This window comes from Physeter macrocephalus, chromosome 8 (genome assembly GCF_002837175.3).
Source record: "Physeter macrocephalus isolate SW-GA chromosome 8, ASM283717v5, whole genome shotgun sequence".
Taxonomy (NCBI): domain Eukaryota; kingdom Metazoa; phylum Chordata; class Mammalia; order Artiodactyla; family Physeteridae; genus Physeter; species Physeter macrocephalus.
Genome location: NC_041221.1, coordinates 4,806,955 through 4,819,285, shown reverse-complemented (window position 1 = coordinate 4,819,285; position 12,331 = coordinate 4,806,955). Strand labels below are relative to the sequence as shown.

At 45.2% G+C, this 12,331-nt stretch overlaps 1 protein-coding gene across 1 annotated transcript in view; it reads right to left on the bottom strand.

The window, feature by feature from the left end:
• Window positions 1-12,331, bottom strand: part of ITSN1 (intersectin 1) — a 248,386-nt gene that overhangs the window by 2,389 nt on the left and 233,666 nt on the right. Inside the window, exons 36-41 of the mRNA XM_028492624.2 lie at window positions 8,879-9,046; window positions 4,545-4,757; window positions 3,380-3,501; window positions 2,306-2,388; window positions 1,899-1,982; window positions 906-1,079 (exon numbers count right to left, since the gene is read on the bottom strand). Of these exons, the coding sequence (XP_028348425.1) occupies window positions 906-1,079; window positions 1,899-1,982; window positions 2,306-2,388; window positions 3,380-3,501; window positions 4,545-4,757; window positions 8,879-9,046 (844 nt within the window). The remainder of the gene's footprint in view (window positions 1-905; window positions 1,080-1,898; window positions 1,983-2,305; window positions 2,389-3,379; window positions 3,502-4,544; window positions 4,758-8,878; window positions 9,047-12,331) is intronic.

Sequence of the window (12,331 nt, the reverse complement as noted above, 5' to 3'; positions counted from 1 at the left end):
CCTGTGCTCCGCAACGGGAGAGGCCACAGCAGTGAGAGGCCCGCGTACCGCTAAAAAAAAAAAAAAAAAAAAAAAAAGAGCCCAGACTTAAGAGTCAGATTGTTCTGGTCATGCTCTAACATTTAGCCAGCTATGTGACCATCTCTGGGCAATAATTAATAGTAACTAACTCACAACGAAATAATTCATATAAAAGTACTAAAAGACAAAAGCCACATGGAGCAATTTAAGCCTTGCACAGATTATGTCTGCACTGGACCCTCACTCCTAGCACTTAATTTTATTCCTTTGAATATAATTAAGTTGAGACCACAATCTTTAAACTTACTCTCTTATTTTTGTTGGGTTGAGGAAGGGAGAGAGAAGTTTCTCCGAATCATTGCCAGTCCCGTTTTTTTTCCAGGCTCAAGCAGAAACAGGAAGTTGGTTGAAGGGACCATGCATCCAACACAATTCCACCCCTTTAATTAACCAGAAATGTCACTCAAAGGGCACTGATTGATTCTGCCTCATTTTTTGTGGGCTAAAGTTCTTCTTGCTCTACTGGCTAGTTTTATGAATTTTCACCATAGCTTTTAGCCAAGGACTAAAGAATTGGGCGGAGGCTTTGTGGTATAGCTCTCTCTGCATTTACTTGCTTTGGGGGAGCACAGGACCATGGTCTTTGTCTAGGGCAGCTGGACCACTCTAGACCAAGCATGCTTTGTCCACCTTCTCTGAGACAGCCTGGCATCAGTGAAGGCCTCTTTCCAGGGGATGCTGAGTCTTGTCTTATGCCAACCTCACCTCTCTGGCAGGAAGCCCAAGAAACTCAGGGCACCAAGTTCCCAGGTAGAAAATATTTATCCATGAAAGCCAAGTGACAGCGAAAGGGGAAGGGTGCCTCGGGGCCGCTTTTTACTCACCGTCTGGAGAGAACTGGTCCCTCTCAAACACGGTGATGCAGAGGACCTCCTGCTCCAGGTCTTTGATGAAGAACTGGCAGTTGGAATTCCACTTGGGATTCAGAGTGTCCTGGATTGTCTTGGTGATGTGACACTGGGAGCCCATGGTCACCTCACAGTACGGGTTACTCTTTCCTAGAGGGAACAGAGCCGGCTTGACCTCCCGCCTGCCGCCCAGCTCTTCTGGGTGAGCGTGGCGGGGTCACGGTCATGTGGCAGCTCTTCCTGCTACACCCCTCATTTTGATCTCCCTCCAATGCCACACTTAATAAGCTGCATAAAATGGAGAATCCAGGCGGAAACCCACACAATCCAGCATCATACTTAAAGTATACTACTTAAATATTCATAATCCTTAAATAATTACATTAGTGGGCTTCAAAACTAAGCCTTTCCTGTCTCCTCACCTTAGCCCTAGATTGTGTCAAAACCACAGTCATCCCTCAGTATCCACGGGGATTGGTTCCAGAACCCCCCACAAATACCCAAATCCTCAGATGCTCAAGTCCCTTAGATAAAATGGTATAGTCTTTGCTACCCACATCCTCCCATATACTTTAAATCATCTCTAGATTACATGTAATACCTAATACAATGTAACTGCTATGTAAAGCGTTGCCGGTGTGTGGCAAATTCAAGTTTTGGTTTTTGGAAATTTTTCGAATTTTCTTCGAATATTTTCGATCAGCAGTTGGTTGAATCCGCAGGTGCAGAACCTGCAGATACAGAGGGGTTGACTGTATTGTGAAAGGGCAGCCACTCAGATCTCTCTCGAAAGCAAAACGGTGGCAAAGAATTTAAAAATAAATTTTTTTAACAAGTGCTACAAAAGCCAAGTCTGGAAGGAAATTGAGGATTATGGAAATAGCACATTTGTTTTAAAGCCAGGTGGAGGGGATGCAGAAAAGGCTTCCACCACTAATATGTGCTAGAGGGGGCCTCTTGGGTCCTTACCGTGTGAGCGACAGGGTTTCAGTTCAATGCCCTCAACCACGTTCACCATCAACCTTCCAATGCCTGTGGCCCTTTGGGAACGGACTATGACGGCAGGAGAAACAACACAGAACGCTCCCGTTTAGGATGTGCTGCCTTTCTGGTTTGCCTCATGATCAGTCTTAGGCCCCCCTGCAAGAACAATTCCCCACCCCTACCCCGCATTGAGTTCTTGCTTCCTTGATCCTGGAGTCTGCCCTCCACCCCTCACCCTGCAGCCCGCTCTCCATCTTCCGCCTGCCTGCCCCCTCAGGCTCTCCCCTGCCCCCAGGCCCATCTTCCAGCTCTAAGCGTTCTAGGCACAACCAAGTGGCTCTCTGCCGCCACTCTGCGGGATCCCGGGCCCCCCCGCTCAGCGATGCATTTACCCAGGTACGCCTTCTCCCGTTTCTTCTTCTCCGTCTCTAGGTAGAGTTCAGAAGCAGCTTTGATTTTCTGCACCCAGGCGGTCCTTGGAAAGGAAGAGACAGAACGGTGCCAAACAGAACTCAGGCTTCAGGTCTGTACAAATTCAGTTTCTAGGACTCTGCCTTGTTCGTTTGATTTTTACAACAAAGGCATGAGTGACATTTGTACTGATGTGCTCAAGACCTGAGTTTGCGTCCCCATGGAAGAAAATCTATGATGATAAATGCTGCCCTGGAGGAGATGCTGGCAACAACTCCTCTTCCTTCCTTCTTGAAAAGCATCACATATTTGCCTAATCCAATAAGGCCAGAAGGATTTCTCTTACTAAACCATCCAAGGAAAGAAACCATTTCTCAGATAAGGAACCACTTTCCGTGAAAGAGCACACACACGCTGGGGAAAGCATCTTGGCTTTCCCCAACCTCTTGGCGTGATGTTTTCGCCTTCCTTTTCCCGAGAAGCATATGCATGACGACTTTAGCCAATTTCCTGCTTTTTGGCACAAATGCTCTTGGAACGCTGTAGGTCTTATGTCAAGTTCACCCTTCAGAAAATAATCTGTTTCATTTGGCTCCGGGGCAGAACCTTGAAGATGAGATTAAAGCAAAAATGCCCACAGTTCTAGGATCCAGAACGTCTGTCCAGGGGAGCCAGCTGAGGAGGGGGCCAGGATTAGGTGGTCCTATCAATCCCCAAATCAATTTCCTATTGGTTTCTGCCACCTGGGAAACCTTGGGAAACGAGATGCTCCATTTATCTCAAATTCTGAAAATTGCTTTTTAAAAAATTCTCAAGCAAAATTCATTTCAATGCATTTTACTTTGCAAAATTCATGCCATCGGTCAAACTTCTGAGAGGCTCTAGAAAAACGTATTAAGACTGCCCCACCCTCATGCCCCCCCCCACCTCCAGCCAGAGGGGATGGCATTGCAACTGAAGGAACGTTGGGACCAGCTGATCAATTAAATGTCCCACATCTGTCCAACACCTGGTGGGACCTGGGCACCCAGTGCCAGTGAGCAGGCAGGTCTTACCTTTCGTTTATGCTTTCTGCTCGGAGGGTGTAGACTCGGTCAATGTGGGAAATGTGGAAGATGGGTTCATCCCCGGAAGGGTCAGTGGGTAATTTTACTAGAACCTCATTTAGGAAAATAGGCTGAAAAATAATGCACAGCCATTACAAAACCAGACTGGGGGCCGTGTATTGCAGTAAACTATGAATATGTGTGTGTGTGCTTACATGCACATGTTCTAATAAACTAGACTGAGGGTGAGGGTGAGGGTGTGTGTGTGTGTGTATGTGTGTGTGTGTGTGTGTGCGTGTGTGTGTGTGTGTCTGCGGCAGGGGCAGGATGGTGTTTCAGTAAACTATACCAGAATAATGATTTTGTGCTCATATTAACTTTCAGATACTGCAAATTATAAATATGGATTTCCCCCCTCCATTTTGCAGGTATTTTTAAAGTCCTCCAGAATAAGAACTGATGGGTCTGTTTTTCCCATAGTATATCCTAAGCAGCAAACAGTCTCCATCAACTCTACCTCCAAGCAGTTCTCTCCAATTTGTTCATACAAAGCTGCTAGTGACAATCTACATAAGTACATTGTGCTTTTTCCCAAAATAAAGCTAACTGCTGCTTCAGAGAAAATTCTTCTGTGAAAATACCTACACAGAGACAAGTTTAGAAAAACAATATCCCATGACACGAAGACACACAAACACAGCCATGCCCGTAGAAGCAGACCAAATAAACAGCTAAGGAAAGTTCTCTGCACGTTGACTATTTAGATTGGCTTTTGCTGGAAAAAGGTGAGGGACACAGATGTTCCAAACCATCTTGAGAAGTTTGGAGGGAGATCTGGGAATGTTCGGGAAGTGGGTGCTTGAGTTCTAGTCTCGAGCTTTCCCACACCTGCTACACTAGACCGGGAACCCCACCAGAGCAAGGCATACCTTCAACACATCTGGGGGACCCACAGTAGCCACTTGACAGCTACTGGATGTTTCGTCAATTGATCTGAGCGTCGTTCCTTTTCTGACACTGCTGGACCCATGATGCTGTGGTCACCCTAAATCCTGGCTCAGCCCCTGCACTTCCTGTATGCCACAGCCCCCAAACCCTGCTGAAACGCCCCTTTTGGAAACTTCCTCCTCCCCCAAAAGTCAACGCTGATGTTGCAATCTAGACTCGAACTTACGCTTTTGTACATTTTATACTGCAGGTTTGATTTAGGGCTGAAGACTTTGTCGGTGCCCGAAGAGCCCAGGGGCTTCATGATCTGGGTCAGCAGGAGGAAGTCGTTGAAGAGGAAGCCGTACAGCTCCTTGTTGCTCTTGGCCTTGTAGAGTTTCCCACTGTGCAGAAACTTGCGTGGCCCCAAGCAATTGGTCACTGAATTAAACACAAGTTGCTGAGAAAGGAAAACAAAACCCAAAGAAGACACAATGAAGTGAGGTCATTTTTTTTGTTTTGTTCTGTTTTTCTGCATCTGAAAGCATGGGCTCCATCAGAATCTGAGGCCTGTAACTTAGGCTCAAATCAAGGACTGCTTTGAAAACTTCAGGCAGGGACTTTTGGAGCCAAGAAGTCAAAGTCGTGGTTCTGGAGATTCCACGTGTCAAGATGAACTTTGGCTATAATTCCTAATGCTTTTCCTTGAGGTCTGCTCAGTGTCTCAGGGCGACTGGTGCTTTTCTCCCTTGTAGTTATTGGGGAAACTGGGCAGCAGGAAGAAAACACTCAGCCCTCTCCCTCCTTGACGGGTATGTGCTTGTGTGCGGGCTAGTCCGCCGCAGGTGGTGTGAACCAGCTCCAGTGATGGCCCTGCACAGGCTCAGACAGTCCTACGTGGTTCTGGAAAGCAGCAGCGACTCTCTCTGTACAGTTCCACAGGACAAATGCTACTTTCCAAGGCGCAGCTTGAGTCCAGGCCCCTACCACATGGGTGGACTACAAAACTCAGTGGTGCTGACAGATGCCTCAAAGCCAAGCAGAACAGACACTGTTGGTGCCCATTAAATCTCACCCAACTCACTGGTCCTGAATATGTGAAGGGGACAGGCAGCTCTCTTCCTTCCACTTCCCAAAACTTGGAGACAGATCTAAGTGCTGAAACGGAGCTCTGTCATCCCCCTGGGCTCTATCATCTCATGCTCTATCATCCCCCCTGGGCTCTATCATCTCATGCTCTATCATCCCCCCTGGGCTCTATCATCTCCTGTGAACAGGTTCTAAAGGGGCAGAGGGAGACTGTAGAAGATATGACCCCGCTAAGGCCCCCCTTTTGGATAGCGGGGGAGAGACGGAGGGAGGGGAAGGCCACAGCTGTGCCCAGGAAGTGATACGATCCAGGCAGGAGTCAGAACTTCGGGTCTCCACCTGCCCACACTTGGGCCCCAGGGGTATCCTCCATCCAGCAGCCTTCAAGGCTGAGGCTCTCTCCAGAGCTATGAACCCTACAGACCTCCCTGAGAAGAGTATTAATGAAGAGGTGACAGTTCACAACACACATTCCCCAAGAGATGCTGCTGGCCACCTGTCTGCCTCCAGTGTGGGAGAAAGAATCAGTGGGGCCTCTATGACTAGAGACCTATAGGCAGCAAGGAAGAGTGACCAGTCCACTCTGTTCTCAGGTACAAGAAGGGACAAGGGCCTCTAACCTCCCACTGAGGTTCTGAGGGAGCCCCAAAGACTGAAGGTGACACCACAAAGGGAGACTTCAAAGGATGTCAGTCTAGCCCTTTTTACTCAGCAAGAGAGAGTTTAGGCCACCTGGGGGCAATGAATCTAGCAATTCACTTGGATGACATAGAGGTGGTGTGGTTTATTCATACGCAAAGGTTAGAGCCTCCAACTGGCCAGGCTAACACTGAACATATGTGAATTGAGAACAGTCTTGATAGTTCTTGATCTTAAGACAAGAATGCCAAAGACGGCATTTATTTGAAACTTAATCACCGGTGTGTGTCCAGATCTGGGCCAGGAAACAGAAGCCAAAACGCCCCCTCCCCACGATCGTGAACCCTGACTGTACAGACAAAGCAGACCATACAGAAAGCTGGTGTACAACAGCCAGGCAGGATCGATCACTAAAGAAGGACAACAGTCTATTTCAGAGAGGGTATATACATCACAAAAAAGCAAATGACAAGAGTTTATTTTATTCTTAATGTTTTGAGGGTTTTTTTTTGCCGTGCCATGTGGCAGGCGGGATCTTAGTCCCCCGAGCCTAGGCCCCTGCAGTGGAAGTGTGGAGTCCTAACCACTGGACCACCAGGGAATTCCCTATTCTTAATGTTCTAAGGTGAAGACCCAGGCCTCACTGAGTCCGTGACTGCAGCCCTGAGACTCAGAGAAGGACCCCTTTAAAAGTGCACAGTGAGGGGAATTCCCCAGCGGTCCAGTGGTTAGGACTCTGTACTTTCACTGCTGGGGCCGGGTTCGATCCCTGGTCGGGGAACTAAGATCTTGCAAGCCACGTGGTGTGGCAAAAAAAAAAAAGAAAGAAAGAAAGAAAGAAAAAAGATGAGGAACATTGAAAAAAAAAGAAAAAGTGCACAGTTGCACTTCAGGCTGGCAGATTGAGGAGCTGTTCAAGTCCACTGTCTTCAGGATCAAGTTAATGCTCCTTGGAATGATACACAGCCGTTCCTTGCCCTGGCTTCAACTTGCCTTAAAGCGTATCACCTATCACCCTACATTGCTCACCCAAGTCCTGCTCAGGCTGTGCCCTCCACTGAAATGCCCTCCCCCTGGATTCTTTCCTGGAGAGGTATCTTCAGCCTTCAACACCCAGCCGAGTGTCATCTTCTCCAACATGTCCCTGAATCCCTCCACAACAGTTCCTTCCTCCATGAGTGTCCAACAGCACTTGGCACCTAGCTCTGCCTCACAATGTCTCACACTGTGTGGTAAATATTGGTTTGATCCCTCTACTTGGTCCAGGACTGTAGGCTTCTTGAGATGGTGTAGGTCACATCTTATTGATTTCCATGTCCTCAGTGTTTAGTACTGAGCAAGGCACATGGGCAGGTGCTCAGTAAATGTTTATTGAATGAATGAATGAATAAGTAAGCCAACCAACCAGTGAATGCCCCTGGATTGCTTATCAACACAGTTCCAAAATGGGAACCCACATCCATCACCTTGGTTTCTACATGGCTGCTTCCATAACTTTGGTTATCCCACACCTTCACGGAAGGGGGACAGGAGGCAGGGCAGGGAGGAATCAGTGGTGTAACTTACTCAGGTAGTGAATGCCTTTGAAGCTTGTAAGAAGGAAGGAGCCACAGGGAGAGTGGGTGAGGGAGACAGTCTGCCTGGGCATTTTGGTAAACCCTAGTCAATGCTGTGTGTGATGAATGTCTGTATGTATGTGTATATCTGTGTGTGTGTATAGAGGCAAAGAGAAAGAGAGTGAGGACAGGCAGAAAGAATGCATGAGACTAAAGTAAGGATAAGGGACAAGAAGAGAATCAAATACTACAGGAGAGACTCTGTTTCTGGTAGTATGGTGGACTAGAGACTCTGACTCACCCAGTGAAAAATTTCAAAACCGAGTAAAATATAGAACTGTAGTTTTTTAATGCAAGCGAGGTGGTAAAAATTAAAAATGAAAGTAAAAAATTTGCAGAGGCCAAAAACAGCATGAAAATGTGAACCCTGGAAGATAAACAAGCCCCTAAGCTGGCTTTAGCCCTGAGAGTCTTTCTTAAATCTGGTGACCTTAAGCTTCAATTTTAAAGGCTATGGAGGGTGCAAGAGACAGGAGATATATCCAGGCCCACATGAGATAACAGGAGATCCCAAAAACCTGGACTCCAAAGGAAGAATGACAAGTAAACTCAGCACAGAAGGGATGAGCAAGAAAACTTGCTTGTTTTTGAACTTGTGGAAGGGAGTGGAGGGAAAAAAAAAATGTCCCTGAGAATTTGTAACCACAATGCAGTTCTCATTTAAGTTTACAACCACAATTCACACACTAGTGTGATCTGAAAACCCCTCTATATTTAATTTAGGGTGATCCTGGTAGCTAGCAATCCTTGCAGGAGGAATACAACTTCAGACCTCAAAGATCCCACAGATAAAGTTGCAAGGAACATGGAGCTCACAATCAAAAATCAAAGTACATAGAGAGAAACAGACATGTGTGGTGAGAGCTAGCAGAAGCAACAGACAAAACAGTGAAACTCATAACCTGAGTTAATGGAATGATCAGATCTGAAATATACAAGAATATATTTAAAATGTGTTAGGAAATAAATGAGAAGCATGGTCATTTGTGAAAGGAACAAGACAAGAAAGAAAACAGCAGATTAGAGAAAATAACTAGAATGCTGGAAAGTGTAAAAGAAAATAATTGAAATAAAAAACTCAGTAGATGGATTAAACAGCAGATTAGAAGCAGCTGGAGAGAGAATTAGCAAACTTGGAGGCCAACGGGGAGGACAATTCATGATTTTTTCTCGTCCTCCTTCAGGCCAGCTGCCAAGGCTCAGTGGGGGAGACCCAGGTCCCACACTAAGGCATTACCTCAGACAGGCCTTCACACTGCACATGGGCCTGGATCCACTCCAGCCGGTCCGAGTTCTCCTTCTCCCGCACCCCTTCGTTCACCTGGGAGCACAGCTCCTCTGCCTTCTCCAGGGCGTGCTTCAAGTGGCTGTGGTCTGGGTGGTTTTCAGGAGTGTTTTCCAGGATCTACATTGGAGAACAGAAGACAACATCCTTAGGCAGTGTGGGTGAGCCTGCGGTTCACTGTCCTGGAGGGCCAGACCCAACAGAGGCAGGGCATAGCACAGACCTTTCCTGAACAGTGCTCACAAGAGCAACTGAAGCTCTAAGCACCCACCTTGGCAATGACATGGAGAGAGATGACCACTCTTTGTTGGCAGGGGACCCTTGGGGGGCAGGGGCTGTCACATTATCTATACTTGGGGTATGAGGAGGGCAGTGGCTACAGCAAGGGCAATATCACACCACATGTGGATTTCTCCCTGGAGAATGGCTCTTTCCTGGGTCCATGCACAGCTGTAGGCATCTATGGACCCATGGAACTGCATGCTAATGGGTGCATCTGAGCAAAGGTGCATTTTTCTGGATAAATTATTCCAAGCCAGTGGTTAAAAGTGCCAGCTCTAGAGCAAGAACTCCTGGATTAAAATCCCTACCCTGCCACTGACCAGCCATGATATGGGTCAGTCATATAAATATTCTGAGCCTCATTTTCCTAATACAAAAAATGGGGATACTAATAGCACCTCCTTTATAAGGTTGTTTGGAGGACTAAATGGCTTGATACAAGTAAAGCACTTTGCAAAGTACCTGGCCCTTTGAAGGTGCTCAGTAAGTGACAGCAGTTACCATCAGATTCTCAAAGGACTTTGAGGACATAGAGAACAGTCATCATGAGGAAAGACACTAAGAATGAAGAAAGATCCTAAGCCATCTTTGCAATGTACTAGGATTATGTTGAGGGTGTACTTGCCCAGGCCTTGTGCATATACAAATAATTCAAGTGGGCTTTACCCTGAATAATATCTCATCCCTAAGGTATACTTTGGTTTAAAGTCCTAAGGAGGCACCCAATTTGAGGAAAACACCCAATCTGGGTCCTGTGTGTCCACCAATCATCTCCAAACAACAACCCCAGTCCCGGGTGGATCCTGGGTGTACATTAGAGTCCTCTGATGCCTCAACTCTGACCATATCAGAATCCCCAGGGGTGGGACTCAAGCATCGGAATTTTCTAGAGCTCCCTGGGTGATTCTAACGTACAGCCAAGACTGAGGAAAACTGCTCTCAACGGGAAGCCCACATAGCTGAATTGTGTGAATTCTTTTTTTGTTTTTCAAAATGAAAATAGGTTTATGTTTTTTCTCATTGTAAAAGTATTATTGTATAAAATTTAGAAAATTTAGAAAGTTATAAAAAACCTAAAAACCACCCATAATTGCACCATCTGGAAATAACCTCTGCCTACCTATTCGTTAATACACTCTGTGTAGATATAAATACATATAGTTTAAAAAAAATAAACATTGGATCATGTTACCATACTACACTGTACCATTTTGTACTTGCTTCTTTCCCACTTCATGTCAGTTATAGCACAGCATTTAGTGTCCACTTTATATGGACCTAGATCATCATTTTATTATTTTTTAATTGAAGTATATAGAGCATCATTTTTAAAGATTCTATAATATGTCATTGTAAGGATGAACCACAATGCATTTAAACAGTTTCCTTCCCATAAAACTTCATGTTTCCAATTTTTCAATATTTCTCTGATTATTTCTTTAGAATAAATTCCTAGAGATGGTAGTGCTGAGCCAAAGAGAGTGTGGAGTTTGATGTATACATCACCCTCCAAAAGGCTGAACCAGTCTACCTTCCACAAGCAAACTTGCCAACACTCAGGACTCAAAATCTTTTCAATATATGCCTACCTGGCAAGCCAAAAGCAGGCATTTTCTTGTTTGGTTATGCATTTCTTTTATTACCAGAGAATTTGAATTTTGTGTACACTTAGTACGTAAGTACACTAAATGATAAAGCTAGCATTTATATACGGCTTAGTAGGAGCCAGACATACATATATTCACTTAGTTGATTTCTCACAACCCTATGCAGCAGGTACTATTAGCATACCTATCTTACATATAAAGGAACTGAGGCCCAGAGAAGTTAAGTAACTTGCCCAATGGCACACAGGAGTGGTACCAAGATTCAAATACAAGCAGCCTGGTCCCTGACATCATTTTTTTTAATTATTTTTTTAACATCTTTATTGGGGTATAATTAATTTACAATGTTGTTTTGGTTTCTGCTGTATAACAAAGTGAAGCAGCTATACATATACATATATCCCCATATCTCCTCCCTCTTGCGTCTCCCTCCCACCCTCCCTATCCCAGCCTCTAGGGGGACACAAAGCACCGAGCTGATATCCCTGCTATACATATACATATATCCCCATATCTCCTCCCTCTTGTGTTTCCCTCCCTCCCACCCTCCCTATTCCAGCCCTCTAGGTGGTCACAAAGCACCGAGCTGATCTCCCTGTGCTATGCGGCTGCTTCCCACTTGCTATCTATTTTACATTTGGTAGTGTATATATCATGCCACTTTCTCACTTCGTCCCAGCTTACCCTCCCCCTCCCTGTGTCCTCAAGTCCATTCTCTACATCTGCGTCTTTATTCCTGTCCTGCCCCTAGGTTCTTCAGAACCTTTTTTTTTTTTTTTAGATTCCACATATATGTGTTGGCATATGGCATTTGTTTTTCTCTTTCTGACTTACTTCACTCTGTATGACAGATTCTAGGTCCATCCACCTCACTACAAATGACTCGATTTCGTTTCTTTTTATGGCTGAGTAATATTCCATGGTATATATCTGCCACATCTTCTTTATCCATTCATCTGTCGATGGACACTTAGGTTGCTTCCATGTCCTGGCTATTGTAAATAGTGCTGCAGTGAACATTGTGATACATGACTCTTTTTGAATTATGGTTTTTCTCAGGGTATATGCCGAGTAGTGGGATTGCTGGGTCTTATGGTAGTTCTTATTTTGTTTTTTTAAGGCACCTCCATACTGTTCTCCATAGTGGCTGTATCAATTTACATTCCCACCAACAGTTTTAGAGGGTTCCGTTTTCTCCACGCCCTCTCAAGCATTTATTGTTTGTAGATTTTTTGACGATGGCCATTCTGACCGGTGTGAGGTGATACCTCATTGTAGTTTTGATTTGCTTTTCTCTAATGATTAGTGATGTTGAGCATCCTTTCATGTGTTTGTTGGCAAACTGTACATCTTCTTTGGAGAAATGTCTATTTAGGTCTTCTGCACATTTTTGGTTTTGGTTGTTGTGTTTTTTTGAATTTTATTTTATTTTTTATACAGCAGGTTCTTATTAGTCATCAATTTTATACACATCAGTGTATACAGGTCAATCCCAATCGCCCAATTCATCACACCA